This window comes from Tursiops truncatus, chromosome 21 (genome assembly GCF_011762595.2).
Source record: "Tursiops truncatus isolate mTurTru1 chromosome 21, mTurTru1.mat.Y, whole genome shotgun sequence".
Taxonomy (NCBI): Eukaryota; Metazoa; Chordata; class Mammalia; order Artiodactyla; family Delphinidae; genus Tursiops; species Tursiops truncatus.
In genome coordinates this window covers 29254115-29281960 of record NC_047054.1, presented here as the reverse complement: position 1 = coordinate 29281960, position 27846 = coordinate 29254115, and the positions used below count along the sequence as shown (strand labels likewise).

The 27846-nt window shown below is 51.7% G+C and overlaps 1 protein-coding gene across 1 annotated transcript; it reads right to left on the bottom strand.

Moving 5' to 3' along the window:
• Positions 1 to 70: 70 nt before the first annotated feature.
• EIF4EBP1 (eukaryotic translation initiation factor 4E binding protein 1) lies at positions 71 to 22019 on the bottom strand. Its single transcript, XM_033848792.1, has 3 exons — positions 21791 to 22019; positions 2905 to 3084; positions 71 to 512 (listed from the first exon to the last, which is right to left on the bottom strand). The coding sequence occupies exons 1-3, from the start codon at positions 21933 to 21935 to the stop codon at positions 481 to 483; spliced, it is 357 nt and encodes a 118-aa protein (XP_033704683.1). The 5' UTR covers positions 21936 to 22019; the 3' UTR covers positions 71 to 480.
• Between the last annotated feature and the right edge of the window lie 5827 nt (positions 22020 to 27846).

Sequence of the window (27846 nt, the reverse complement as noted above, 5' to 3'; positions counted from 1 at the left end):
CAAGCATGGCACAGAGTAGTTGGCATTAGCCATCCACATGGAGGTGAAAAGAGCTCAGACAGGGGCCAACTCTTGGCCCTAGGGCGAAGGTGGCTTTTATTTCCTTTCTTGGGAAGGGAGGGGGAGGGGAGCTTTCCCACACACCAACCTGAGGAAGGGGTGGGTGCGCCCCCCGGAGGAGGGGGCTGGGAGAGCCGGAGCGTGTCCACTAGCTGGCCCTGGGCTGCAGGGTGTGCCTGAGGTCACTGCCCTCGGGGTGACAGCTCCTGCAGGGCTGGAGGCACACGGAGGTATCTGCTGGTGTCCACGAAGGGGGAGGGGAGCAGGTGCCCTGAGCGAGGGAGCAGCGGGCGGGGCTGGAAGGCTCCACACCCAATGGCTGCCCAGGATGGTGACTTCCATAAGGCCTGGCTGGTGTGACTTCTCCCGAGACGGGCCTCCGGGGCCCAAGCGGCGTTGCTCACTCCGACGGCTGGCCCTTTAAATGTCCATCTCAAACTGTGACTCTTCACCTGGGGAGAGAAGAGACAGAGGGCCAGGTGAGCCACGGGCATGTGGTAGCGCTGACATTCTAGAGGCCAAGAAGAGGCGTGGTTTCCCATCCTGCTGTTCCCACAAGGAGAGCAGGGCCGGGCCAGGTTTGTGCTTTCAAGGAGAATGGAGAGAGGGCAGGACCAGGAATTCCTGGAAACACACGTCCAGCTGTGCTCCCTCCCCCAATCCCAAATGAAGCACAGAGACCACGTCTCCCCACAGGAGAGGTGACAGCCCTGAATTCTGTAATAAGAGTGAATGGCTCCTTGTGATTTGAAATAAATACAACTTTCCAAATATTTCTTAAACGTAAGCCCTTTCTGAGCACATGTCCCAACTTCTGGTTTAGAAGGTGGTACCCTGACCTACTAGGCATACATCCGATTTCCCACAGAACAGCCTGACCCTGCGATACAGAAGTTATTTGGGTAATTCAGCCACTCACTGCCCTTGTCCAACTCTTACCATTAAAATTTTCAAGTAATTCATGCTGCGGCAGCTTTTTTCTTTTTTTTTTTAAATTAATTTATTTATTTGGCTGTGCGTGGTTTTAGCTGCGGCCCTCGGGTTCTTCGTTGCCGTGCGAGGGATCTTTTAGCTGTGGCTTGCGGGATCTAGTTCCCTGACCAGGGATTGAACCCAGGCCCCCTGCATTGGGAGCGTGGAGTCTTAACCACTGGAGCGCCATGGAATTCCCTTGTTTTCCTTTTTTTTTTGGTATGCGGGCCTCTCACTGTTGTGGCCTCTCCCATTGCGGAGCACAGGCTCCGGACGCACAGGCCCAGCGGCCATGGCTCACGGGCCCAGCCGCTCCGCGGCATGTGGGATCCTCCCGGACCGGGGCACGAACCCGCGTCCCCTGCATCGGCAGGCGGACCCTCAACCGCTGCGCCACCAGGGAAGCCCTTGTTTTCCTTTTTAATGGAACTGCCTCCTTCATGGTCTCCTGGCCAAGGCTGCTCCAAGGTTCCACAGGGCAGGATGCCTGCTGTGACGCCCAGAGGGGAAAAACTACCCTCGTCTACCCACAGATATGTGGGTCCAAGGGCAGGAGCCTTGGCTTCTCACAGCCAGTTAAGCAAAATGGACAATCGTGTCCCCCTCCTCCACTACACCCCACCCCAACAACCATGCAGACCACCAGGCTGTCATTGTGGGGTCAGAGCTGTTGGCCTGGGGCACTGCTGGGCTAACCTGCATTTGTTATGGGCCAGAGCAGTTCCAGAAACTGGGAGGGAAGAGGGTGTGCAAGTGCGGGCGATGGACAGCCTTCAGGTAGTGGTGACACAACCATTTCAGGTGTTGACAACCTCCATCCTCAACTACCAGTCTTTGGTTTAAGCAGGGGGACCGACCACGTGACTCTATCCCTCCTTCTCTCCATCCTGTAACAAAGGACAGGGAACTGCGCTGCCTGGGGCCGTCCTTCCTACTGCGCTCTCTGTGCCCGTCCACCTCCCTTCCCTCCAAGGCTCTCCAAGTCTGAAGGCAAGGCAACTGGGGCCTGTCTTGGGGGGTGGGGTTCCCGAGTTAATAATGAACCACATCCTGCAGGCGATGAGTTCTGGGGAGATGGGTTCTCTGCTGCTGTCAGCAGAGCCAGCCCGGCCCGAGGTCCCAGCTGCTTCCTGTCTGGGCTTGGTGTACCGCCTTTGGGTGAAGGGTCAGCAGCCTCCAGGCTGACTCAGGTTGTCTGCGAGTGCTTATGCTGCGTCCTCCACGTTGCGGAAGCGCACAGATGCTCTGGCCAGCCAGTCCCGATGCCACAAAGAGGGCATTCACACACCTCTGCCGGGGTGGCTGCTCTGATCGCTTGGCAGGGGGTGTGGGGAACGGACATCAGGAAGGACCCAGCTACCCCATGTGGTACCTGCAGAAACAACTGGTTGCACTGTTTCTACCGTCTCCAGAATCCGCTATGGACACCCTAACAGAAGGCATCCCGGATGCCTTTCTGATCCCACAGACATGTAATTTCCTAGAGGGTAAGGACGCGGTGACTTTGATGTCACCTCCTGCCCACAAATATCGTGGGTGGGTTCCGAGTATCACAGACACACGGAAACACTTCAGGGACAATTACACAAAGGTTATTAAAGTGCTTATCAAAGTGGCTGCGTGATCCCCTGGCAAGCTCCCCACTAATGAGATTATATGAGGCCAAATCGCCTTTCCTCCGGTTCCTGGGCCCCTTTCCCTGGGAAAGCTGGTTCCGATGAAAGTTCTACACTCCAGTCCCTACCCGCACCCTCTGGACTCTGGGTAGTTGCAAGCAGGAGCATCATTCCCCTCCCTGGAACTCCCCCTGAGCGGCTGGGACCACACGCATTCCCTTCCCCAGGGAGAGCCTGGCCGAGCCCGGCCACTCACCGCCCGCCGGCTTGTCCTCTGGGCTGCTGCTCAGGTGGTCCTGGCTGGCTTCTGTAGGGGGCTCATGACCCACAGGGCTAGTGACCCCGGGAATGGTGGGCAGGTCCCGTGGGGGCGTTTTGGTCACAGGTGAGTTCCGGCACTCCATTAGGAACTTCCGGTCGTAGATGATCCTGGTACCTGGCAGGGGGCGGGGACATTGATAACGCCATGGCTGACCACCCGCTCCCCCCCAGCCTGCTGTTTTCCCCCATGTCTTTGAGGTGTGGCTGCAGCGCAGGTGGGGGGTTTTCCTGCAAAAGCCCGTACGGAGGAGTGAGGCTTACTCATGCCTGGCTGCAGCCCAGGACCCTGCTGCTACCAAACTGCCTTGGCTCCCCGTCCCGCGGGCGATCCTGTGGCCCCCTGACCGCATCCATCCTCCCCTGTGCTTGCTGCTCACAGCCCACCAACTCACTCCCAGACCCTGTGCTCGGTGTCGCCACTCACGACAATCACATCCGACAGCGGAGAAAGTGCGTTTTTTATGCATTTTTCAATTCTGTCCTTACAGCACCCTCGTGGGATATCCAGAATCTTTAACTCCATTAACAGAGGGGCAAAGAGAAAAATCAAGTGATCCCCCCAACCAGTAAAAAATGAGAACGCTTCCTGTCTGGACTCAAGCCCTCCCGCCCCACGCCGCTCTTCACTCAGCCCATCTCCCCTGAGACACCCCCGCCCCCAGCATCCTTTACCTATCCGCTCCGGTGCGTCCCTGCACTTCAGGGCTTCTACACAGGAGAGAGGGTGACTCTCCTTTCTCAAGAGTCACCCTAGGGTGAGGAACCGTGTCTTATGACTCACTATCCTTAAAGCACCCAGGACCCCTCCTATGAGGGCAGCTGCCTGGGAGACTCCTTAAAAAGGGAGTGTTTTCTCAAGCAGAGGACCCAGGAGCCTGGTGGGAGGCCAGCTGATTCCTCAAACAAGAGTGAAGACTGAGAAGGTTACCCCCGTTGGGCCCTAGTTTAATCCTGATTATCTCAGAAGCACCAGCGTGGTCCTAGTAACATAACACCTCCTGAACATTTGCTGATGGCTCCCTTCTCAACAGGAGCAGGCCCCAGGCTCCTAGCCATCACCAGGCAGAGGAATCTAGCCAGAATTTAAAACTGTCTTCTTGTCATTATGTTTCTTTTTATAGCTACCTTCTATTTACAGCAAGTGAGTCTGGTTTTTCCATATACAGTTGTGATATCAAGCTTCCTTTTAATAAATACAATAGGATATAATTGAATATGGTAATAGTACATGTTATATATTACATGATATATGTAATAATAAAAACTAAATTTAAAGGAGAAGGTGATATAAAGAGAAATATTAAATATATGTACAAGTACAATGCAAAGTATGATAAAGACTGCAGAGGAGGGACTTCCCTGGTGGTGGAGTGCTTAAGAATCCGCTTAACCACTTAAGGGTTCGAGCCCTGGTCCGGGAAGATCCCACATGCCGCGGAGCAGCTAAGCCTGTGAGCCACAACTACTGAGCCTGCGCTCTAGAGCCCGTGAGCCACAACTACTGGGTCGATGTGCCACAACTACTGAAGCACACGCACCAAGAGCCCGTGCTCCACAACAAGAGCAGCCACTGCAACTAGAAGCCCGCGCACTGCAATGAAGAGTAGCCCCCGCTCCCTACAACTAGAGAAAAGCCCGCATGCAGCAACGAAGACCCAACACTGCCAAAATAAATAAATAAATAAATAAATAAAAAGACTGCAGATGAGGGAGAGGTCTAAGTTAGGGATTAACATATACATACTACGATATATAAAATAGATAACCAACAAGGGCCTACTGTACAGCACAGGGAACTATATTCAATATCTTGTAATAACCTGTAATGGAAGAGAATCTGAAAAAGAATAGATTTATATATATATGTATTGCATAACTGAATCACTGGGCTGTACACTTGAAACACTGTAAATCAACTATAATCCAATGAAAAAAAAAATAAAGACTGCAGATGGACGGTGAATGGCCCCAGTTTAGAAACCAGGATGCAAGGACTTCAGGAATGCCCTTCCTTATCAATAGCCCTGAAATACGTCCCTCACTTAATGGCTCTGCTGAGTGACATTCCAACAGCTGAGATTCATTTCTCAATGTTGAGCACTGCCTCTCTGTTAACCCTTGGAGCCAGGAGAGGGACCGGTTTGCATCTGAGCTCTGATGTGAGTTAATAAGACTGGGCTCCAGTGCTGAGGATGACCCGGGCTGCTGGAGAGCAGAGGATGGTGAGAGATACCCAAGGTGAACTCTGCCTCCTTGCTGAGTTGTCCCAGTCAGACTCGGGCCTGTCTAGGCGGCCGCCCAGTCTTGCTTTCCTCTTCTGAGAGGCAGTATTGCTGGGGCTGACAGCCCTGCCCCTCATCACCAGCAGGACAAAAGCTCAGAGCTCACGTTTCCCAGGGGGAGGCGTGGACAGCAAAGCACACAGAACGGCGCTGTACTGTTAGGCTCTGCTATCAACCAGCCGGGTGGCCCTGTGCACCTCACCCTCTGTGCCTGCCCCCGGACCCCCGCCGTTCGGGCCTCACCTGTACCATGAAGGGCTGTGTGCCTATGAGCCCGGTGGGCTACGAATGGAGAACAACGGAGCCCTCTCCTTGAGGGAGGACGTCCTGGCTTCAGAGATGGGACCATTTTTCTGTTTCTTAGTTCTCACGGCCTGGCACTTTACTGCACGGCATGTGGAACTTCCCTGACCAGGGATCGAACCCGCGCCCCCTGCAGTGGAAGGGTGGAATCTTAACCACTGGACCACCAGGGAAGTCCATCATTTTTTTCTTTATTTTTATTGAAGTATAGTTGATTTACAATAGTGTGTTAGTTTCTGGTGTACAGCAAAGTGATTCAGTCACATATATATACACACACACATATACATACATACATATATATATATTCTTTTCATATTCTTTTCCATTATGGTTTATCACAGGATATTGAATACAGTTCCTTGTGCTATACAGTAGGACCTTTTTAATCTATTTTATATATGAGAGTTTATATCTGCTAACCCCAAACTCCTTAATACCACCTTGGCTTTTTTTGTTGGTTTGTTCACCACAGAGTAGGGAACTGACCCCATTGGAGTTGAACCTAAGAGCTGGAGATCCAATCGTCTCAAAAAAGAACTTGGAGGGCTTCCCTGGTGGCACAGTGGTTAAGCATCTGCCTGCCAATGCAGGGGACATGGGTTTGAGCCCTGGTCCGGGAAGATCCCACATGCCATGGAACAACTAAGCCAGTACGCCACAACTACTGAGCCTGCACTCTAGAGCCCGCGAGCCACAACTACTGAGCCAGCGTGCCACAACTACTGAACCCTGCGGGCCTAGGGCCCATGCTCTGCAACAAGAGAAGCGACCACAATGAGAAGCCTGCGCATCACAACGAAGAGTAGCCCCCACTCGCCACAACTAGAGAAAGCCCGTGCACAGCAACCAAGACCCAACGCGGCCAAAATTAAATAGATAAAATAAATAAATTTTAAAAAAAAAGAACTTGGAGGTCAGCAGCTTCTGGGGAGGTTCTTTAAAGGTCACTAGCCCTCAGCAATTTTTTAAACAAGTGTAGTAAAATAGAAATAACATAAAACTTACCATCTGAACTAATTTTAAAATGTACAGTTGAGTAGTATAAGTACATCCGCGTGGTTGTACAACCCATCTCCAGGACTGTTTTCATCCTGCCAAACTGAAACTCTATCCAGGAAACAACTCCCCCTCTCCCAGCCCCTGGCAACCACCACTCCACTTTCTGTCTCTCTGAGCTGGACTGCTCTAGGTGCCTCATATAAGTGGAATCATACAGTATTTGTCTTTTTGCAACTGGCTCGTTTCACTTAGCATAATGTCCTCAAGGCTCATCTACATGGTTGGACCCCATGTGGGAATTTCCTTCCATTTAAGGCTGAATAACATTCAATTGTATGGCTATACCAGTTTTGTTTATCCACAGACATTCGGGTTGCATCTACCTTTTGGTTATTGTGAATAATGCTACTAGGTACATGGGTGTGCAAATATCTTGAGGCCCTCCTTTCAATTCTTCAGGGTACATACTCAGAAGTAGCCCCCAGCATTTGAAAAGTCAGTAATTACGCTTAAAAGAGAAAAAGAAATAAACAATGTGCCCTTTATCCTATGGCTAGTGCACTTATTTAAAAATAAAAATCCTCATTTCAGTTAATAAAATCCATAATCTAAATGTCAGCAGAGGTGGCACCCAAGACAGCCACCATCAGAATAATTCAGCCAGGGATGGAGGCTGTAGGATGGTAAACAGGGCGTTCAGAGAGTCAGCTGACAAGGCATGGAGCCTGGGAGGGGAGGAGACCACAAAGCCACCACTGACTAATTTGGGGCTGGTGAAGGATAGGAGCTGGAGATGAAGCTGCTTTGGCTTTTTAACCCTTTCTTCTTCCAACCCTTCATGGGATCCACCATCACACAGCTTCAGTGAACAGTGATCTTCTGGAAATTCCCTAAGCCTCCCACAGAGGACACAAACTTTACAAAACACACACAGTCCCATACTGTCAAAAATAGGAAACCTTAGGTGACAAGGCTGCTGCTGTCTCCTGGAACTGGGGACGTGGCCTGCATTACGGGGACAGGAAGTGGGAAGCAGCAGGGGATGCCACGGTCCCTGCGAGGCTGAGCGAGGTGCTGGTCAAGTGTGATCCTCTGGCGCGTGTGGGTGTCACACCAGCCGGTGCCCACGTAACACTCTTCAGCTGAGGGCCTACTTCCTCGCCATGTAAGGGAAAATGACTCACCTCCACTAGGTTTCTATAAACAAAAGCTTTTGAGGATCTAGGCAGCTTCCAGCTGGTGGAGCCAAGACAGTGTTCCCTGCTGCTTCTCTCACAAGTCGTGCGAAACACCAAGAACAAGTAGAAGCACATGCTCCCACCTGGGTGCAAAAGGGGCTCCAACTGTTCTCCAAATCACGATATATGAAGACAGAAAGTGAATGGAGTTGTGGTTCTAACAGAGAGAGGGAAAGGGTGACAACTTAATGCAGGAAGGTGGCAGTGGAGGTTACAACAGGAAGCAAGCGGGGTCCGAACCCAGGAAGGTTCAGGAATTAGAGGCATCAAGGAAAATGGGGATGGGGGCTGAGAACAGGGAGAGGTGCCACACATTCCTCACCCAGGAGGAGGGGAGACAGGGAAAATAAGTAAAGCTGACCTCCTGAACGGTGGCCTCAAACCCCCAGCCCTGCCCTGCCTCAGAATCAAGAGTAAAGATAAAGATCTGTAGAAACGGATTTTGGGAGGGGGGTATCCCAAATGCAAAAAACCAACTAGCCAGTAGATTGAGTCCACCAGTCTCCACAACTCACAAGGGACTTCCGGTCAGCTCTTAGGCACCTCACTCTTAAATATAAACAGTCAAATGTCTCCATGCATTTCTGAAAAAAGCTCACAACATTTAATGAGATTCAAATAAACCAACAGGGACTTCCCTGGTGGTGCAGTGGTTAAGAATCCGCCTGCCAATGCAGGGGACATGGGTTCAAGCCCTGGTCTGGGAAGATCCCACATGCTGAGGAGCAACTAAGCCCGTGTGCCACAACTACTGAGCCCGTGCTGTAGAGCCCATGAGCCACAACTATTGAGCCCACGTGCTACAACTACTGAAGCCTGCATGCCTAGAGCCCATGCTCCGCAACAAGAGAACCCACTGCAATAAGAAGCCTGCGCACTGCAACTAAGAGTAGCCCCTGCTCGACACAACTAGAGAAAGCCCGCACAGCAACAAAGACCCAACGCAGCCAAAATAAATAAATAAATAGATAAATTTAAAAAAAAAAAAAAAAAGAATCTGTCTGCCAATGCAGGGGACACGGGTTCGAGCCCTGGTCTGGGAAGATTGCACATGCCGCGGAGCAACTAAGCCCACATGCCACAACTACTAAGCCTGCACTCTGGAGCCCATGAGCTACAACTACTGAGCCTGCGCTCTAGAGCCCACGAGCTACAACTACTGCACCTGCACTCTAGAGCCCACGAGCTACAACTTCTGAGCCTGTGCTCTAGAGCCCACGAGCTACAACTACCGAGCCTGTGCTCTAGAGCCTGCGAGCCACAACTATGGAGCCCACACGCCACCACTACTGAAGCCCGTGTGCTGTAGGGCCCATGCTCCGCTACAAGAGAAGCCACTGCAATGAGAAGCCTGTGCACCTCAACAAAGAGTAGCCCCTGCTCACCGCAACTAGAGAAAGCCTGCACGCAGCAACAAAGACCCATCACAGCCAAAAACAAAACAAAACAAATCAAAACCAACAGGAGAAAACAGATAATAAAAGGAGCAGAAGACATAAAGATAACCAATTAGAGACAGTACCCAAATCCTGGATAATAGGAAGTGAAGAAAGAGAGAAAAGAAAATTTGATCAAAAGAATTTACTTAAATAGAAAAAAAGAAAAGAGACTTTTCCTGAATTGAGAGATGAGTCTTTTTTCTTTTTTTTTAAAATCAGTTTACTGTTTTTATTTTTTTAATTTTTATTTATTTGTTTTTTTGGCTGCATTGGGTCTTCATTGCTGTGTGCGGGCTTTCTCTAGTTGCGGTGAGTGGCGGTTACTCTTCATTGAGGTGTGCGGGCTTCTCACTGTGGTGGCTTCTTTTGTTGCAGAGCACAGACTTTAGGTGCGCCGGCTTCAGTAGTTGTGGCATGCAGGCTCAGTAGTTGTGGCTTTTGGGCTCTATAGCACAGGCTCAGTAGTTGTAGCTTATGGGCTTAGTTGCTCCGCGGCATGTGGGATTTTCCCGGACCAGGGCTCGAACCCATGTCCCATGCCTTGGCAGGTGATTCTTAACCACTGTGCCACCAGGGAAGTCCCTGTCTACTTTTTTCAAAATAAATTTATTTATTTATTTGTTTATCTACTTATTTTTGGCTATGTTGAGTCTTCGTTGCTGCACACAGGCTTTCTCTAGTTGCGGCGAGCGGGGGCTAGTCTTCCTTACAGTGTGCAGGTTTCTCATTGTGGTGGCTTCTTGTTACAGAACATGGGCTCTGAGCACGCGGGCTTCAGTAGTTGTGGCACGCGGGCTCAACAGTTCTGGCGCACAGGCTTAGTTGCTCTGCAGCATGTGGGATCTTCCAGGACCAGGGCTCGAACCTGTGCCCCCTGCATTGGCAGGCGGATTCTTAACCACTGCGCCACCAGGGAAGTCCTATAACTTTATATATATACAACTTTGATTTTTTTTTTTAAACTAAGGGGCAGGTTAAATAAGTTATGGGTCAGACCTACAATGCAATGCTGTGCAGGTACTATTGGAATAAGAAAAGTGTACACTGTCCACAGTATTTCATGAAAAAGTCACAGAACTGTATTTTGTGTTTGGTTATCTCTGGGGGTGAGATAAGGATTAAGGCAAAGAAAACATCTTTTACACTGAACTTTTTTTTTTAATACAAAACTGTAATAAGGATATAGGGATATTAAGCAAACAAATAAATCAGGATATAAGGTCAGAATCTCCTTTCCTAGTAAGTCAAGTTAAAACTGCCGTGGCTGGAACAAGATAGCCTCCCCACCCCATGAAAGCCCAGGGGGCTCTCTGCTGGGCTGGGGAAGGAGTGGTAAGCTCACCGCCAGCACCTCCAGGCCATGTGTACCAGCCCCGTCCACGCTAGACTTTAACTCCAGAACTGTATTCAAGGATCAGGAGAAGTGTTAACACTCACCCACAAAATTGCCGGTCTTTGCTCAATCCCATGCCCTGAGAATAGGTGTGCTGGGTCGGTCGTGTATTCACTCACTGAACCCCTTTGTTTGTTTGTTTTTGGGCCGCGCCATGGGGCTCGCGGGGATCTTAGTTCCCCGACCAGGGATCAAACCCGTGCCCCCTGCAGTGGAAGCGCTGAGTCCTAACCACTGGACTGCCAGGGAAAAGTCCCTCACTGAACCCCTTTGGACCACAGTAGGCCAGGTGTGAGGGATGTAAGGGACCGTTAGATATAGGAACAGCTCCCTGATCTCAGACACACACTTAGTCGGAGGAGAAAGACCTGGAAACAAACGATTACTGTCAAGTGTGTGGAGTCTAAAAATGGAGGCATAGGTGGGGATCACAGAGGGACAGGGAGAGACCTACCCCATGTGTACTGCTGGCGACAGAGAATCCAAGCCCCCTGACCCTAACCCCCTGAGCCAGAGAACCATCCAAATCACCCCAATTCTGCACTGCCCCGAACTGGGGGGTGGTCCGTGGGCGACTCATATGGGAGGTACTGGAGGTACAGAGCAGGGGAATCCAGAACCTGCCACCCTGCAGGGCCGGGGGGAGAAGAGAGGCGGACCACCCCCACCCCCATCAGCCTTCCAACCATTTGTGTAGCTGGGATCCTGTTGGGTGCTGGGGGAGAGTTCAAGGTTGGGTCTCGAACTACATATAGAGAATAACTGAGGCTGCCCTCTAACTGAAAGCCCATTCAAATGCATGGCCGTAAGTCCAGCGGGCTGCCAGAGTTCCCAGCTATGGAGAGAAAGGGTGGGAACAACACTGGAGTAGGGGTTGGTGGGAGAGAATACAGCGCTGCTCTTCCTACAGCCTAGTGGTCAGAGACCCAGCTCTCCCACTTGCTGGCTCTACCCACTCTGGGCGTTACTGCTCCATGTCTCTGTGCCTCGATTTCTTCCTCTGTAGAATGGGGATGATGGTGATGACGACAGTGCAACTTCACAGGGTCACTGCGTGGGGCAGCACAGTGGCTGACACAAAGTAAGCCCTAAACAAACAAACCCTAGCTATTACCATGGCCAGTGTGGCTTCAGGTGACATACTTTACCCTTTATTCAGTCCCATCCACACCAGGGATCAGTTGTATGGGGGCCAAAACAAAGAAACACAAAGAACTGGGACAAATCAGAGGGAAGGCAAGCAACCCTGCGAAGAGACTTGTGGGGAAAGGGCAAGGGTGGAGATGGGGGAGGGTAAGGGCGTCCTCCATCCTTTTTTGGTCCACAGAAACATGCTTCAAGAACCACCACAAGGTGACTTCCCTGGGGGCGCAGTGGGTAAGACTCCGCGCTCCCAACACAGGCGGCTGGGGTTCAATCCCTGGTAAGGGAACTAGATCCCACATGCATGCCGCCACTAAGAGTTCGCAAGCCGCAACTAAGGAGCCCACGGGCCACAACCAAGGAGCCCGTCTGCCATAACTAAGACCCGGCACAACCAAATAAATAAATAAATAATTTAATTTAAAAACAGCAACAGAAACAAAAGAAAAACACCACAAGGGGACTTTCCTGGCGGTCCAGTGGTTAAGACTCTGCGCTTCCACTGCAGGGGGCGTGGGTTGGATCCCCGGTGGGGGAACTAAGATCCCATGTGCTGTACAGTGTGGCCAAAAAATTAAAAAGAACTACGGCATGTTTGATAACTAGTGTCATCTGGGACTTTAAACTCCTTATGTGCACCAAATGCAAGAATGGCATTTTTTCTCCAGGCAGGTTTTGGCGTGAGGACAGCTTGTTTGAACACATAAAGCAAGGCAGACCTTCCCTAGGGTCTGGTTTCCCCAGCGGTAAACAAGGGCTTGTTCTGGGCTCATTCTAACTATTTTTAAAGCACCAACCCTGTGCCAGGATTTAGAGGTAATCTCTCAGGTCTGTTTCAGCTCTGACACCAACCGTTTATTTTTAGGATCTCCTTGTGGGCAGGTGCTTTTCAAGTGTAACTAGCCCGGGGCCGGGGACGCAGCAGTTCTGGGCTCAAACCCGGGTGTGCCACACACCAGCCCTCATCTCCCAGTCCCAGCTTCATTCCACAGCTCGGTGCCAACAAGACCCGCGCCTCCCAGGAGTGGCCTGAAGATCACATCACCACGTGAGCCCTGTCTGCCTGTGGGCAGGGGGGCGGCGCTCAGAGCCTGACCTGCTAGGTCTCCGTGGCCCCCTCGACCCCCCGGAGGGAGACACATTGTCCTCGACTCGCAGACAGGAAACTGAGGCTCAGAAAGGCCGGCCCCTCGCAGCCATCCTGAGGCAGACACAGCCCACGTCGCCTCCGACCCCAAACACCAGCCTTGGTTTATAACGAGCAGGGCAGCGGGGCCACCGCACCGGCCACTGGGGAAGTCGCAGGGGTCTCCAGATTTCTGCCTCCTTTCCCGCCTGTTTGGCCAGAACAGGACGTTCCCTGGGAGGGAGGCCTCCTAGATTCCTTCTTCATCCCCCGCCCCCCCTGCGGTCCCGCCCTCCCCTCGGGGGCCAAGCGGCGTCTGGATGCAGCGGCTCCTGTAAGTTGAGACGCTGGTCCCTCGCTCTCCCCGGGCCTCCCAGGCAGAAGCCCTCCTCCCCAGGACGTGAGGCCCAACAAGAGTACAAGCGCGGAATTCCTAGAACTGCTGTTCCCCTTCCAGGGCCGGGAGAGCATTTCACAACACGGTCAGGCGGAGGGCCGGACGCCTGTGCTCGGACGCGGGCCAGCCTCCCGGGAGCCACGCGCTCGGATGAGCTTACAGCCGGCTCACCGGCGGTGCCCCGACGACCGGGAGGCACAGCTGCAGCCGCGCGGGCCCGCAGGGCTCTCCCTCCCTGCCCTTGCCTGGGCGGCTGTTCTTGCTGGGCAGTCTGCTTGGCAAGCAGAGCCGACCGGTCTGGGAGACAATCGTGGTAGAGAAGCAGAAGAGCACGCTCCCTCCAAGCCTGCCCTTCACGTCTGGCCCTGCCAGCTCTGCAGAGAGAACCAAGATGCCCACGTTCTCAAGGGTCAAGGGGTCTTATGAAGGTCCTGGAGTAACAAAGGTGCCACCAGCGAGTGGCAAAGGGCCCCCCCTTCAGGCCCCATGAGGGAATAGGCCAGTTGATTCGAAAATTAAGCAGAAGGGACAAGGCTTTTACAGGAACGTTCAGAACAAAACAGTTGAATGAATTCTTCTAGGGCCAGCCCAGCTCCTCCCCGTTCCCTGTGCACCTGGCAGAGCCAGGTAAGGCTGCCTCCGAAACTCACTACCAACAGGGGAGTGCCCGTCTGAAATGCCCCACCCCTGTTGTTGCTGGAAACGGGAGGGGCCCTGTTTTTTGTGAACGGCACCCCCCAAATTCACATGCAGAAGCCCCAACCCCAAGTACCTCAGTGTAACCCTAATTGGAGAGAAGGTCTTTTAAACAGGCCATTATGTTAAAATGAGGCCGTTGGGTAGGGGCCCTAAAACAACATGCTGGTGTCCTTGTAAGAGGAGAGAGAGATTCCACAGAGGAAGGACACCCACCAGGTGCAGAGGCAGCAAGAGGGCTGCGGTCTGCAAGCCAAGGACAGGGCCTCAGGAGAAACCAAGCCTGCCGGCACTTTGATCTTGGACTTCCAGCTTCCAGACCAAGGAGAAAATAAACTTGTTTAAACTACCCAGTCTGTGGATTTTGTTACGGGAGCCCTAGCAAATTAATATAGGCCCACTTTCCCCTTTTGTTCAGAAGAGCAGAAGAGAGAAACCCAGGGCTTCCCTGGTGGCACAGTGGTTAAAGAATCCGCCTGCCAATGCAGGGGACACGGGTTCGAGCCCTGGTCTGGGAAGATCCCACATACCACGGAGCAACCAAGCCCGTGAGCCACAACTACTGAGCCCCCATGCTGCAACTAATGAAGCCCACGTGTCTAGAGCCCTTGCTCTGCAACAGGAGAAGCCACCACAATGAGAAGCCTGCTCACCTCAACGAAGAGTAGCTCCCGCACTGCAGGTAGAGAAAGCCCGCGCGGAGCAACAAAGACCCAACACAGCCAAAAAATAATAATAATAATAAAATAAATTTTTAAAAATTTTAAAAATAAAATAAAACCCAAGTGAAGGGTTTTATTTTATTTTTAAATAAAAATTTAAGTGAAGTCTCCCTGCCACTCCCCAGAGCCCTTTAAAAAAAAAAAGAGAGAGAGAAGCCCACTTATACACACCCACTCTTTAAGGCAAGAGACCCAGTTCTTCACCTCCACACCGTGTGCCTCACCAGGCGTGTGCTGACTGTGAACCCGCCTGCACCCCCAGTAGTCTCCCTCCCACCCAGCTGTGGACTGCTGGGCTCAGACACCTGACATCATCCTCTTGCCAGTATTCCAGAAAGTCAAGGATGTTCAAATGTGAGTGCTGAGCAGGGCTGGGCAAGCACGGGCTCCTCTGAAGGGTGTACCCAAAGCCCAGCTGCTTGAAGGGGAAAGAAGTAGGCTGGGCGGCAGTTAGTAAGAGAAGGCATGACACCAAGTGAATGTATGGCCCAGTGGCCTGGCACCATGGCCATCTGTATGGTTGGCGTTCTGGAGCTGGACAGAAGGGCTTGAAAATGGGGCATGAGATCTATGACTCAGTATTATCAGGAAGGTGTCCTCTGTTCTTAAACCAATGGTCAATACACAGGCTTGTGATTCCTGTCTGCTTCTACACCTGGCCCTGGCTCTGCTGGCCACACAGCAGAACGGGCAATTAAGTCTTCTTAAAGGACTGTTCTTTGAGGCTTGGCCCTTGTGGAACATCGTCTAAAAGCGTGGTCCGCATAAATCCTCCAATCCCTGTTTGCACATGCGGCTTCCCTCATTCAAAGGAGTTATTTTCCCCTCTCGTTGAATCTGGGCTAGCCCACAGCTTGCCTTGACTGATAGAATACCATGTCAGTGACATTACGTGACTTCTGAGCCTAGGCCTTAAGAGGCCTTGCAAACTGCCATGGAAATAAGCTCACATTCTGAATGATGTGAGACCACGAGGACAGAAAGAGAGCCCAACCTTCCAGCTGTCCCCAGCAATGCCCAGACAGGTGGCTAAGGCCATCTTGGACCTTCCAGCCCAGGGCAATCCAGCTGCCAACTGTATGCAGCCAGAGAAGTAGCTCAGGCAAGATGATCAAAAAATGCCCAACTGGCCCAAAGAATGAAGAGAAATAACAGATTGTTGTTGTTGTTGAAGTTACTAAGTTTGGGGACGGCTTGTTATACAGCAGCAGCTAACTGATACAGCCATTCTCATCAAGACAAGTATCTCTGGGTCTAGTATCTGAGCTCTCCCCATGAACCTTCATGGGCATAAGCAATGGGTTACAAGGCCCATGTCTTGAGCATCCAAATGCCATGGATAGATGTCACCTATTTCCACCTAGTCAGCAATACTGGCTGCAAACAAGTAAATAAAGAGCAGCAATCCTAGTGTCTAAGACCTGGGCCCCAATACTGAGTTGCTCAGTATAAAAAGTCACTTCCTTCCACTTTCTGCTCCATAATGATTGGGAATAATACTGGGATAAGTGGGAAAGTTCAGAGAAAGTTAGCTTCTGCCTCTGGGACTTTCCAAGATAAATAACTATACCTGTAACTGAAAGGACAGAAAAGAAAATTCTAAATATTCTTATTAAGCCAGCTCAGACCCAGGCCTGGTGGTAGAGACACTAGGTTACCCTGAGAATGCTTTCATTGCAGGAGTCTTTTCAACCCTTCACCTTCTAGACGTCACACGTAGCTGGTGGCACTGCAAAATAAGCCGTCTCTGAAAGAACTTCCTATCTAACCTAGGGAACAAACACGTAAACAAATACATGTGATTCACTGTTATGAATCACAAAGCAGGAAGAACGCTGGCATGGATCTCAGTAAGATGAGAAAGTAACAGATTTTTCCTTTGTTTGTTTGAACACACAAGGATCTATGCACACAAATGAATACCTTTTGTCCGTTTCACCTTAAGAAGCAATCCTTTTTTCAGTAATTCTGCCCTTTCCTAATTCTTCTTCCAGGAACGACATCAAATAACAACCTGACAAGCAAACGCCTCACTACTTTATACCAAGAGAACAATACGGTACCATCCTGCTGGCCCTTTCACCAAATGTGGTAATGAAGGACTTCTTTGCTCTTTCATGAAAAAACAAAAAAACTCCTTTTTCAAATAATGAGGCCCTGCCACCTTTGAGGAAAAAAATACATAAGCTTCTGAAGGCAATTCAAATCCAACAGCTGTGTCTGCATTGTTAGAATGTAAGGCCTACCAGGCTGACTACTTAGAGCGGGCAATTCTCACTTAATATCATACAGGTTCTCTGGGGTGGCGTGGGGTGTCTGTCTAATTGCTTCAGTCTATAGATAAAACTCTGATGCTTATAATTCTACTTCAGGTGTGACTTCATCTTTCTAACTTGCAACGCAAGCCCTCGAGGTCACACTGTCTTCCCAGGCCATAAAGGCCTTAAGAACAGGGAGGCCATGGGCATTGGAGGGAGTCTGGGATGCTCTACACCAGGGTCCTCGTCAAAGTCTTTAATGAGGCACATAGTGTGGAATGTTCCAAACGCTTTAAAAGGAAGCTCAGGTCAGTGTAAAAGGAGGCCCATTACAGTTCCCTCCTTGCCTTAATGTCAAGTTCTTTTAACCTGTAATAAAGAGATAATGTGGACTTCCCTGGTGGCGCAGTGGTTAAGAATCTGTCTGCTAACGCAGGGGACACGGGTTCGAGCCCTGATCAAGGAAGATCCCACATGCCACGGAGCAACTAAGCCCGTGCCCCACAACTACTGAGCCTGTGCTCTAGAGCCCGCAAGCCACAACTACTGAGCCCGCGTGCCACAACTACTGAAGCCCGCATGCCTAGAGTCCGTGGTCCGCAACAAGAGAAGCCACCGCAATGAAAAGCCAGCGCACCACAACAAAGAGTAGCCCCTTGCTCACCGCAACTAGAGGAAGCCCGCGTGCAGCAATGAAGACCCAACGCAGCCAAAAATAAATAAAATAAATAAATTTATTTTTAAAAAAAAGAGACAATAAAAAAAAAAAAGAGACAATGTGACTAAGGCCTGGGGACACTGGCTGTACCCCAGCTTCAGTGCCCAACCCACCTCCCCATCTTCCCGGCACTGTCTGTTCCACAGCCAGACCTGGGAGCTGCCCCAAGGTAAGCTTCCTGGGCACAGACTTTGTTTGTCTAACCAAATAGGGTGCCAGTAACACCTGTAGTCCTACCTGCGTACCTCTGATTAACCTTATCCAGGTCCAGGGCTTAGGTATGACTACCACCCAAGCAACAACCCCTATAGCTTTGGGGTCAAACATCCAATAAGGAACTGGGAACATAGAGGTTGGTGGGGGAAGGGTGGATGAAGGTATCTGACCCACTCAAAGGTTCTGCTGGTTTATGGTGTTACTGGAGATTTTTAAGACTTCACAGATACAGAGAACAGACTTGTTGCTAAGGGAAAGGGGTGGTGGGGAAGGGAAGGATTGGGAGTTTGGGATTAGCAGATGCAAACTATTCTAATATATATAGAATGGATAAACAACAAGGTCCTACTGTATAGCACGGGGAACTATATTCAGTATGCTGTGATAAACCATAATGGAGGGACTTCCCTGGCAGTCCAGTGAATAGAACTCTGTGCTTCCAAGGCAGGGGGCACAGGTTCGATCCCTGGTCAGGGAACTAAGGTCCCTCATGCCGCAGAGCGTGGCCAAAAAAGAAAAAAAAAAAACCCTAATGGAAAAGAATATGAAAAGGAATATATATGTATAACTGAATCACTTTGTTGTACAGTGAAATTAACACATTGTAAATCAACTATACTTCAATAAAATTTAAAAAAAAACAACCCACAAGACTCCACAGACTCAAATATTCATCTGTGACACTCCCTGAAGTAAATTTCTCTTAAGTTCTCCAGATACCTAACTTCAGATCAGTGACTCAGCCTGTGTAGGGTTAATGACCATGGAAAGCAAAGTGAGTCACACGCATGGAGACGGCTCAGGTCACCTGCTCTCATTCTGCCCCAGGGACAGACACTGCAGTGCTCTTCCCAGCAAGAGTGACCAGCAGACACTTTACTCCAGTAGCTCCTGACACTTCCCTCCCAGGAAGACTCTGTCAAAAGCCTGGCTCTCCAGACCCTGGTTTAAAGATGGATGCCAAACCCAACCTCAAGAGAAGTTTACCTGGATAGAAGCATCGCTTTTGGTCAGACCGCGGAGGACTGAAACGGTGAGGGCTGTCACATTCCACTAATTCCTGGGTACTCGGAGTGTGGTACTTACACCAATCACTGGGAGCTAGTTAGATGACCCAGCAATCCCACTACTGGGCATATACCCTGAGAAAACCATAATTTAAAAAGAGTCATGTACCAAAATGTTCATTGCAGCTCTATTTACAATAGCCCGGAGATGGAAACAACCTAAGTATCCATCATCGGATGAATGGATAAAGAAGATGTGGCACATATATACAATGGAATATTACTCAGCCATAAAAAGAAACGAAATTGAGCTATTTGTAATGAGGTGGATGGACCTAGAGTCTGTCATACAGAGTGAAGTAAGTCAGAAGGAGAAAGACAAATACCGTATGCTAACACATATATATAGAATTTAAGAAAAAAAATGTCATGAAGAACCTAGGGGTAAAACAGGAATAAAGACACAGACCTACTAGAGCATGGACTTGAGGATATGGGGAGGGGGAAGGGTAAGCTGTGACAAAGCGAGAGAGAGGCGTGGACATACATACACTACCAAATGTAAGGTAGATAGCTAGTGGGAAGCAGCCGCATAGCACAGGGAGATCAGCTCGGTGCTTAGTGACCGCCTGGAGGGGTGGGATAGGGAGGGTGGGAGGGAGGGAGACGCAAGAGGGAGGAGATATGGGAACATATGTATATGTATAACTGATTCACTTTGTTATAAAGCAGAAACTAACACACCATTGTAAAGCAATTATATTCCAATAAAGATGTAAAAAAAAAAAAGAAAAAGAAATGCAGAATCTTAGGCCCCACCGCAAACCTACAGAATCAGAATCTGCATTGAAATGAGGTCCCCACGTAATTCGTATGCACATCGAAGACTGAGAAACAGCACTCCAGACTGAAGCAGAAGAGGGCCAGGAATGACCTTTTCTCATTAGGTCAAGCTCCTCTGCCCTGGGCAAAGGGGCGGCAAAGGCTTGGGCTGAAGTGGGCTTTGGAGGAAGACTCCACGACTTGGCTGAGGCAGAGACAAGCCTGGATCCTCCAGGTTACGGGCTGTGAGCTGTGCCTCCCCGGCTGGACACCCCAGACAAGAAAGACCTGGCTTTAGGCTCCAGGCACTGCTAGCTTCCTTCCTGTTGGCCTCAGAAACGAAGTTACACTCTGATGCCCCTTCTTCTCTCTCTCAACTGAAGACCTTCAAAAGGAGGTAGATTGGCTGAGGTCTGCCCCAAAGCCCTATTTCCCAGTGCAAAGTGAGAAGGGGCAGCTCCCTATCAACGGCACCCCTGGCTATTGCTTCCAATCCGACCCACCCCATCTAGCAACAAAGCTGCAAAATCGGGCCACCTGAGCCTCAGGCCTGCCTCAGTGCCCACCCCGAACAGATCAAGCACAGGTTCACACCCTCACTTGAAGGAGCCCCAAAACTGTCCAGAAAAGTCCCGGTAGACACATCATGACACAGAAAAAGCAGAACAGCGTGGACTATATAAGTTCCAGCATGGAAAGAGAATTTGAGTCAAAGAGTGGTAGGAAGGGTCGCTGGGAACTTTTCCCTGGATCATTTTTAATAGATGAGGCAGCATTTCTCCCCTCTATGCTTGGCTGCTATTCCTTCTTCAATCTGTGGAAACGGTGTGACACTGCACAGTGGGCACGTATTTGGGGCCTCAGTGCCGCGTTCCATAGAATACGGCGGCACCGTTGTACAAGAACGTCTAAGATCGCTAACAGCTCTAACATTGTATGTTTTGGATCAAACAGCTCCGGACCTCGGATCTGGCTGTGCTCGCTGGTGGCGGGACAGCTGCCTGAGAAAATAAGCATGTGGCCCTGACGCTGGCAGGCGACGAGGCTGCAGCCCCGTCAGCGCGCGTCCGTCCCCACCCGTGGGTCTCAGCGGAGCGCCAGAATCTGCGGCGGTTTTCTAGTAGTTTGGGAAGGAGCGGTGGAAGAGGGTGGAAGAGGAGGGGGGAAGGGCAGAAGCGGGTGAGAACAGCGCGAGGACGAGAGGGAAGTGGTGAGCACGAGGGTTTCATCATGCAAACGCGCGGGCAGGTTTCATCAGCGCCCGTGCGCCGGGACTCCGGGGCTGGGAGGGGAACGCCAGGCTCCCGAGGGCAGCCCAAGGCGGGCCCCCACCCGCGCCAGCTCAGCTTCCTCTTCCTCATCCATTCTCAGGGAGGTCACACGGTTCCCTCCCCTCCCCCCCCCCCCCCGGGCAGAAGAACGTGTTTTTCTGCACGGCGCTGCCCGCGGCCCCAGGTCCCTTCGCTGAGAAGCACACGCGTAAAAGGGCGATCTGCCACCCGTGTCGTCGAGGCACTGCTGGAGCAGGCAAGCACCTTCAGCCCAAAGCTGGGGGTGCCTCGGCAAGGAAAAAGGTCTCCTCAAGAGGCAGTGACGCCAACAACCTATTCCATAAAAACCCCAGGCCCGGCCTCTTCTTGGTTCGTGGGTCACCCTGACCCCACCCTATTCCGCCTCAGAACTGCCCCCAGCACCCACAACGGGCAGCACACCTTGGCATGTGGCAGTCCTGGAAGCGTGCGTTTGTTTGGGTGAGAGGACTCAGCTGTCTCTCCCAGAAAGCAGGAAACTAATGTGGTGGCATTTGCAGCCGCGGCTCTGGAGTTCGCACCCAGAGGGCGGGCTATGGAAGACGGCCCCCCGTGCGCTCCCTGTGGCCACCTCCGTGACCCTCACCGCCTCCCTGATGCCCCGTATCCGTTCTTCCCAGCCGCCGCGCCCCGGAGCCAGGTCGCCACGTCCAGCTGGCGGTTCCCGAGCCCTCGAGCTCTGCCCAGTCCGTTCTCCACACCGCCCTCACCCAGAGTGGGCGCGCGGCGACCCCCGAGCCCGTGCCTACCTCCCGGGGTGGTACTGAAGAGCGTGCCGCCGGGCGTGGTGCTGTAGTCCCCGGGCGGCAGGTGCACTCCGTCGCTGAGGACCACCCGGCGAGTGGCGGGGATGGCCCGGCTTGGGGTCTGGCTGCAGCTGCTGCCGCTGGACATGGTCTCCCGAGCGCTCCGCCAGCAGCCGGAGCGGGGCCCTCACACCCCTCTGGCCTCGTTCAGTCTCGCTCGGGCCCGCCCCGCCCGAGACCGCCCCTTCCGCCTCTCGGGGTGACGCCCCCTGGGATTTGTAGTTCCTCCCGCGCCGCCGCCACGCCCACCTACCCCCGGGCCGAGTGCTCTGCTGTTCATCCCCCGCGCTGGGTCTGAGGCCTCTTACCCACCCGCTCCAGCGCGCCGAAGCCTGCGCCCCGCCCCTGTTCCTTTCGGGTACCTCGCGGTCACACCCCATTCCTTTCGGGTCCCCAGTGGCCACGCCCCTGTTCCTTTCGGGTCCCCAGCTGACACGCCGGCAGGGACGGGTCGGTTGGGGTTGGTGGTCGGGAAGCTTGCCTACGTTAATGCCTTGCTGGGTTGGGGGAGCGTCTCAGGCTGTGCGGGGATTCTAGCCCATCCGGCCCCCTGTGGGAAGGCTAGTTTCAATACTGGGACATCAGGCCTGAAGGTCCCCTCAACCCTCCCTGTTTCGTGCTCTAGTTCCTCAGATGAGAAAGTGGGGATTGGTTGGTTGGTCATTCATCGGTTTATTGAACATTCGTGATATGGCAGGCGTGGAAGAAAGCGCCAAGAATGCACATTTCTTGCCCTGGAGGCTGTGGGAGAAGGACATGGGGACAAACCATCCAGCTGGGTGACGACGAGGGGTAAACCTGAAGCGAGGTGGGGCTTTGAGAGACTGGACCTCGGTGGGGCGGGCGTGTGGGGAGGGGTAAGAGTCGGTCAGAGAAGGTGCCTTACACCCTTTGAGTTGGGTCCGTCCCCCCCGACGCTGCCTGACGTTTAGTAGGTGCTTCTTGAATGAACGAAGGAAGGAACGAAACCTCAAGGAGATCCCCAAGTGGAGGACAGAAAAGCCTGTGGTGGCCACCTCTTGGAAGGGAAAAGGAGAGAGAAAAGTTTAAAAGGGAAATTAGGGCTGGATTGTGAAGGGTCTTTTATTATGCATTTCTTTTTTTTTTAATAAATATTTTATTTATTTATTATTTTTGGCTGCGTTGGATCTTGGTTGCTGCGCGCGGGCTTTCTCTAGTTGCGGCGAGCAGGGGCTACTCTTCATTGTGGTGCGCGGGCTTCTCACTTCGATGGCTTCTCTTGCTGTGGAGCACGGGTTCTAGGCGCACGGGCTTCAGTAGTTGTGGCACATGGGCTCAGTAGTTGTGGCACACGGGCTTAGTTGCTCCGCGGCATGTGGGATCTTCCCGGACCAGGGCCCAAACCCGTGTCCCCTGCATTGGCAGGCGGATTCTTAACCACTGCGCCACGAGGGAAGCCCGTGGAGGGTCTTTTAAATCATGACAGGGTGTGCAGACCTTGTCTCAAGAGCAGGAGATATCAGACATCTTTTAAGCTGGGGAGTGACACGATGTTCTTTTTATAATGGACTATAGGAGGGTGAGGCCCAAGGTAGGAAGTCTGGTTGGGTTTGGTCACTGCTGAGCTAAACCCTAGGCCTATGCTGTCCAACATGGTAGCCAGTGGCCACAAGTGCCCACTGAGCACTTGGAGTTTGGTTAGTCCACAATCACAAATACACACTGGATTTCAAAGACTTAGTATGAAAAAAATAATGTCATATCTCAATAATTTGCTTTGTACTAATTACATGATGAAATAATATTTTGACTATATCGGGCTAAGTAAAATCTATTATTAAAATTAACTTCACCTGCTTTTTATTTTTTTTGATGGGACTACAAGAAATATATATGTATATATATACACACACACACATATATATATGGCTCATAGTATGTTTCTATTGGACAGTGCTGCTCTAGAATGAGGTGGTATGAAAGCAATACTAAAGATCTCAAGGGCTTCCCTGGTGGTGCAGTGGTTGAGAGTCCGCCTGCCGTTGCAGGGGACGTGGGTTCGTGCCCCGGTCCGGGAGGATCCCACATGCCGCGGAGCGGCTGGGCCCGTGAGCCATAGCCGCTGAGCCTGCGCGTCCGGAGCCTGCGCTCCGCAACGGGAGGGGCCACAGCAGTGAGAGGCCCGCGTACCGCAAAAAAAAAAAAAAAAAAGATCTCAAAACTGTCCTCCCAGAAAACTATGGAATCATCAAATGTTAGCTCTGGTCAGGTACTTTATAGGTCATCCAGGACAATAGTTATCTCCATCTTATTAAAAAACAAAACAAACCAACCAACAAACAAAAAACAAAGGCCCAGAGAGGAACGGGAGGGTTTGCTTAAGATCACGCAGCTGTGAAATGCCTGAGGCAGGACCAGGACCCAGTCTTGCCTCCCTTCCAGGCCAGCCCCGTTCTCACCACACAAGAAAACAAAGTGGCCCATCCCCCTCCCTTGGGTGGGACTGTTTTGAAAAGGTTTGTTTTGTTCCTTATCAGACCTGCATGTTTGGTTAGAGCAGAGTTTCTCGGGAAGAGGCCTGCTTAGAAAACTCCACACTCACAATGGCCTGAGCAAGAGGGCTGCCAAGGGCTGCTGCGGGGAGTCTGAGGACTGCAGGGGAGCCACAGGGCGGGGCCGTGGATATGGGAAGAATACTAGCCTGGGCCCGGTGCTGCCACCACAGAACTCTTCAGTCCTGGACCAGACTGAAGGGCTATTTCCTTCTCTGGGCCTTTTTCTCAGCATCTTTGTTTCAGCATCTCTCAGATGAGGGGGGTGTGTTTGAACATCTCTGAGGACCCTGAGCATTGACATTTTATGTCTTTGACAAACTGCTGAATTCTGTTTCCTACCCAGACATTTCACCTATGGTGATTTCTGCCTCTTTACGGAGCAGAGACTCATTCATAGGAAGCCTTGTAATCAAGTATCAGCTCCTACGGGCAGGGACCGTGGGTTTACTCTCACTCTTGACAAAGGCCGCTGGAATACTTTTGGGTGCTTCTACTAAGAGCCAAACTTACTTATTTCTGTCTTCCCTTCGAGCAAGGGAAGGTCAAAAGAAAGAAAACAGAGTGAGCCAAGGATTGTTTAAGGAGGACATGGCGGGTAGGACAGTTTCCATCCCACCTTACCCTACTTGACCTGTAGATGGGGAGGGGCAAGGGTCCCATCTTATCAGTTGCAGGAAGTGGAATTTCTCTGAGTAGCAAGCAGGCACACAGGCCCAGTCCTTGCAGTATGAAATGCTCTGTGAGGTTAACAGATAATATCAGGGGAAATTAAGAACAGCCCTAAGTGGGCACCGGCCCTCCCTGGAGTCCATCTCAACAAGGCTGTGCCGAGCTGGACCAGGCTGGGGAAGCAGTGCTGGGAGAGGGTCCTGGGAGTGGCTGCCTGGGGAGGATGGAGCAGGGGCCACAAGAGGAATCAGGGAGGAATCACACTCCAATGGAAGCCAGGGAGTGTAGGGGAGGCAGCGAGAGAGAAGTGAGCTGGTGTGTTTGTTTGTTTGAATCCATTCCTGTTATTTGATGCTGGAAGTCCTCCTGGTTCACCACTGGGACTCCTTCCTGTTAGCTGGCGTGTCCTGTTGCCAACCCCCCAGTGGTCTTCGGAGGCTACTGTGCTTTCTTGTACAATAAGGGATTCTGGGCTCCTCTTCTATACTTACCGCCCCAGACGTAGATGCAGCCTTTGCTCATGGAGCTGTGGTTTCCATTGCAGACACATCTGTAGCATCATTGCCTGGTGGACTCTGTGAGTGGTTCCGTGGCCCTTGTCCACCCTGATCCTCGCTGGCCATCTGTCTCCTCATACTATCTCTCTCCTATTTCGTCTTTGGATGGCCCTGCTTGCAAACCCAAGCTGATGGCTGACGGACGCACACCTTCATGCCGTGTCTCCGGGCCCCCCAGCATTCAGCCCTTTTGTGTACTCGTGACTCTTAGCGCTGCTTTGCCTCCGATAAACCCAACGGCAAGGCTACTTCTTACGCTAAGAGCTCTTTCTTTTCAACGATCCTCTGTTATCCTCCAGTCAGTGGAGAATCTCCCTGTTTTCTTTAGTATACTTTTTTTGGCCACACCGTGTGGCATGCAGGATCTTAGTTCCCCAACCAGGGATCCAACTCATGCCCCCTGCAGTGGAAGCGTGGACTCTTAACCACTGGACCGCCACAGAAGTCCTGCCTATTTTCTTTAATGTCTTTTTTTTTTTTTGGTACCTTTGGACCTCCTTCACCCATTTCCCCTAATCCCCACCCCCTGCCTCTGACACCACCAATCTGTACTCTCTGTATCTATGAGCTTGTTTGTTTTTAAACAGCTCTTTTGTAAATGGCTGAATCTCCACCTGGGGCAGGAAGGTTAGGAATCACTTGTCGTATAAGAGGGCACAAGAGCCTCTGAAGAACACAGGGCCATGGTGACAGGACACATGAGCTGATGTGAAGGATTCCCAATGATGAATTTAAAGTTTTAGTGTAGTTTTGGGGCTTAGAGTTCGCAAGAAAGGTTTTAATGGCTCAGAGCAGGGTCTACAACCTTTACCTGGACTTCAAGAACAGATTGTTGGGCTTAATTCCTTGGGAATCGTCCTCTTCCCACTGTGGGAACAATGCAAGGGTGCTGGAGGGGGTGGGTGTGTTGACCTCTAGGCAGGGCTGTTTGCCTGGGGGGCCCTCCTACGGATGACCCTGGGTGTGTCCACCTGAGATGGGGCCTCACAGGCTTAGAAGGTATTGTGTGTTGGCCAGGAGAGCAGAACAGCTGAGAGGTTTTGGTGGCAACTGAGGAAGGGTGGCACTGCGGTCACCAGGGGCCAGCGGGAGGCCAGATCCTTGGCCCTAACCAGCCTTCAGGGACATGTCCCTCAGGGTCACTTAAGTCAGGTAATTTGAGGAGAGTTTAGTAAAGGGATGATCTACAAAGTTGAGGGCAGGAGGTTGGAAAACCAAAAGGGAAATCGTGGTGCCTGGGGCCAGAATTGGGCCTGAAGGAGTGAGGAAGGTGTTTATTGGAATCCAGAGACAGAGAGAGACAGACAGAGACAGACAGAGACAGAGAGGGAAAGGCCTCACAGGAGCTGTCACCTGCCATCCTGGCTGGGCACAGGGAAAGAGCTGGAAGGTAGAAACTCACCCTCACTGGCCTCCTGCCCTCGGCTCTGCTGCCAGGCTCCTTGATGGCCCAGTCCAGCCAGAAGACAGAGGACAAGGGGGCCCATGGATGCTGCCCTGTGGGCCAACCTCCTGGGGCACCAAGCAGGGGCAACAGAAGATTCCAGCACAGCAAGTAGAGGGGAAATTGGGAGGCATGTGTGTGGAGCAGTCCTGAGCAAGTGCGTGAGTTTGTGTGTGTGTGTGTGTGTTGAACCTCACAGTGCACTCTTCTTGCTTTGGGGTGAGAGCAGTGACCTGTGTCCCCAGTCCCCTTGAGACAGGAGGGAAGGGGGCAGGGCACAACCTTTAAAAGAATAACATAGCTCGAGGACATGGCCTAAACTGATTAGCACCAAATGGTCCAAGCCTTGAGCCTCAGTGTATGCTCACTGTAACACATCAGCATGCTAAATGACACACCCACAGGAGCCATGACAGTTCCAAGGCCAACCATAAAAAGTGGGCTGTGGCCCAATTTCTGGAAATCCCCGCCCCTTCCCCAAAATAGCTGGAATACTCTTCCCACTCATTGGCCTACGAAATGACTCACTCCTATAAAAACTGACAACCCCAGGGGCTTCCCTGGTGGCGCAGTGGTGGAGAATCTGCCTGCCAATGCAGGGGACACGGGTTCGAGCCATGGTCTGGGAAGATCCCACATGCCGCGGAGCAACTAAGCCCGTGCGCCACAGCTACTGAGCCTGCGCGACTGGAGCCTGTGCTCCGCAACAAGAGAAGGCCCCAACAGTGAGAGGCCCGTGCACCGCGATGAAGAGTGGCCCCCGCTCGCCACAAGTAGAGAAAGCCCTCGCACAGGAACGAAGACCCAACACAG

Excerpts from the sequence above, each read along its gene's own strand:
- EIF4EBP1 (XM_033848792.1), bottom strand. The coding sequence starts at position 21,935 with ATGTCCAGCGGCAGCAGCTGCAGCCAGACCCCAAGCCGGGCCATCCCC. Across the intron at positions 3,085-21,790 it reads CTTCAGTACCACCCCGGGAG|GTACCAGGATCATCTACGAC; the intron begins GTAGGCACGGGC and ends GCCCCCTGCCAG. Across the intron at positions 513-2,904 it reads AGAGGACAAGCCGGCGGGCG|GTGAAGAGTCACAGTTTGAG; the intron begins GTGAGTGGCCGG and ends TTCTCTCCCCAG.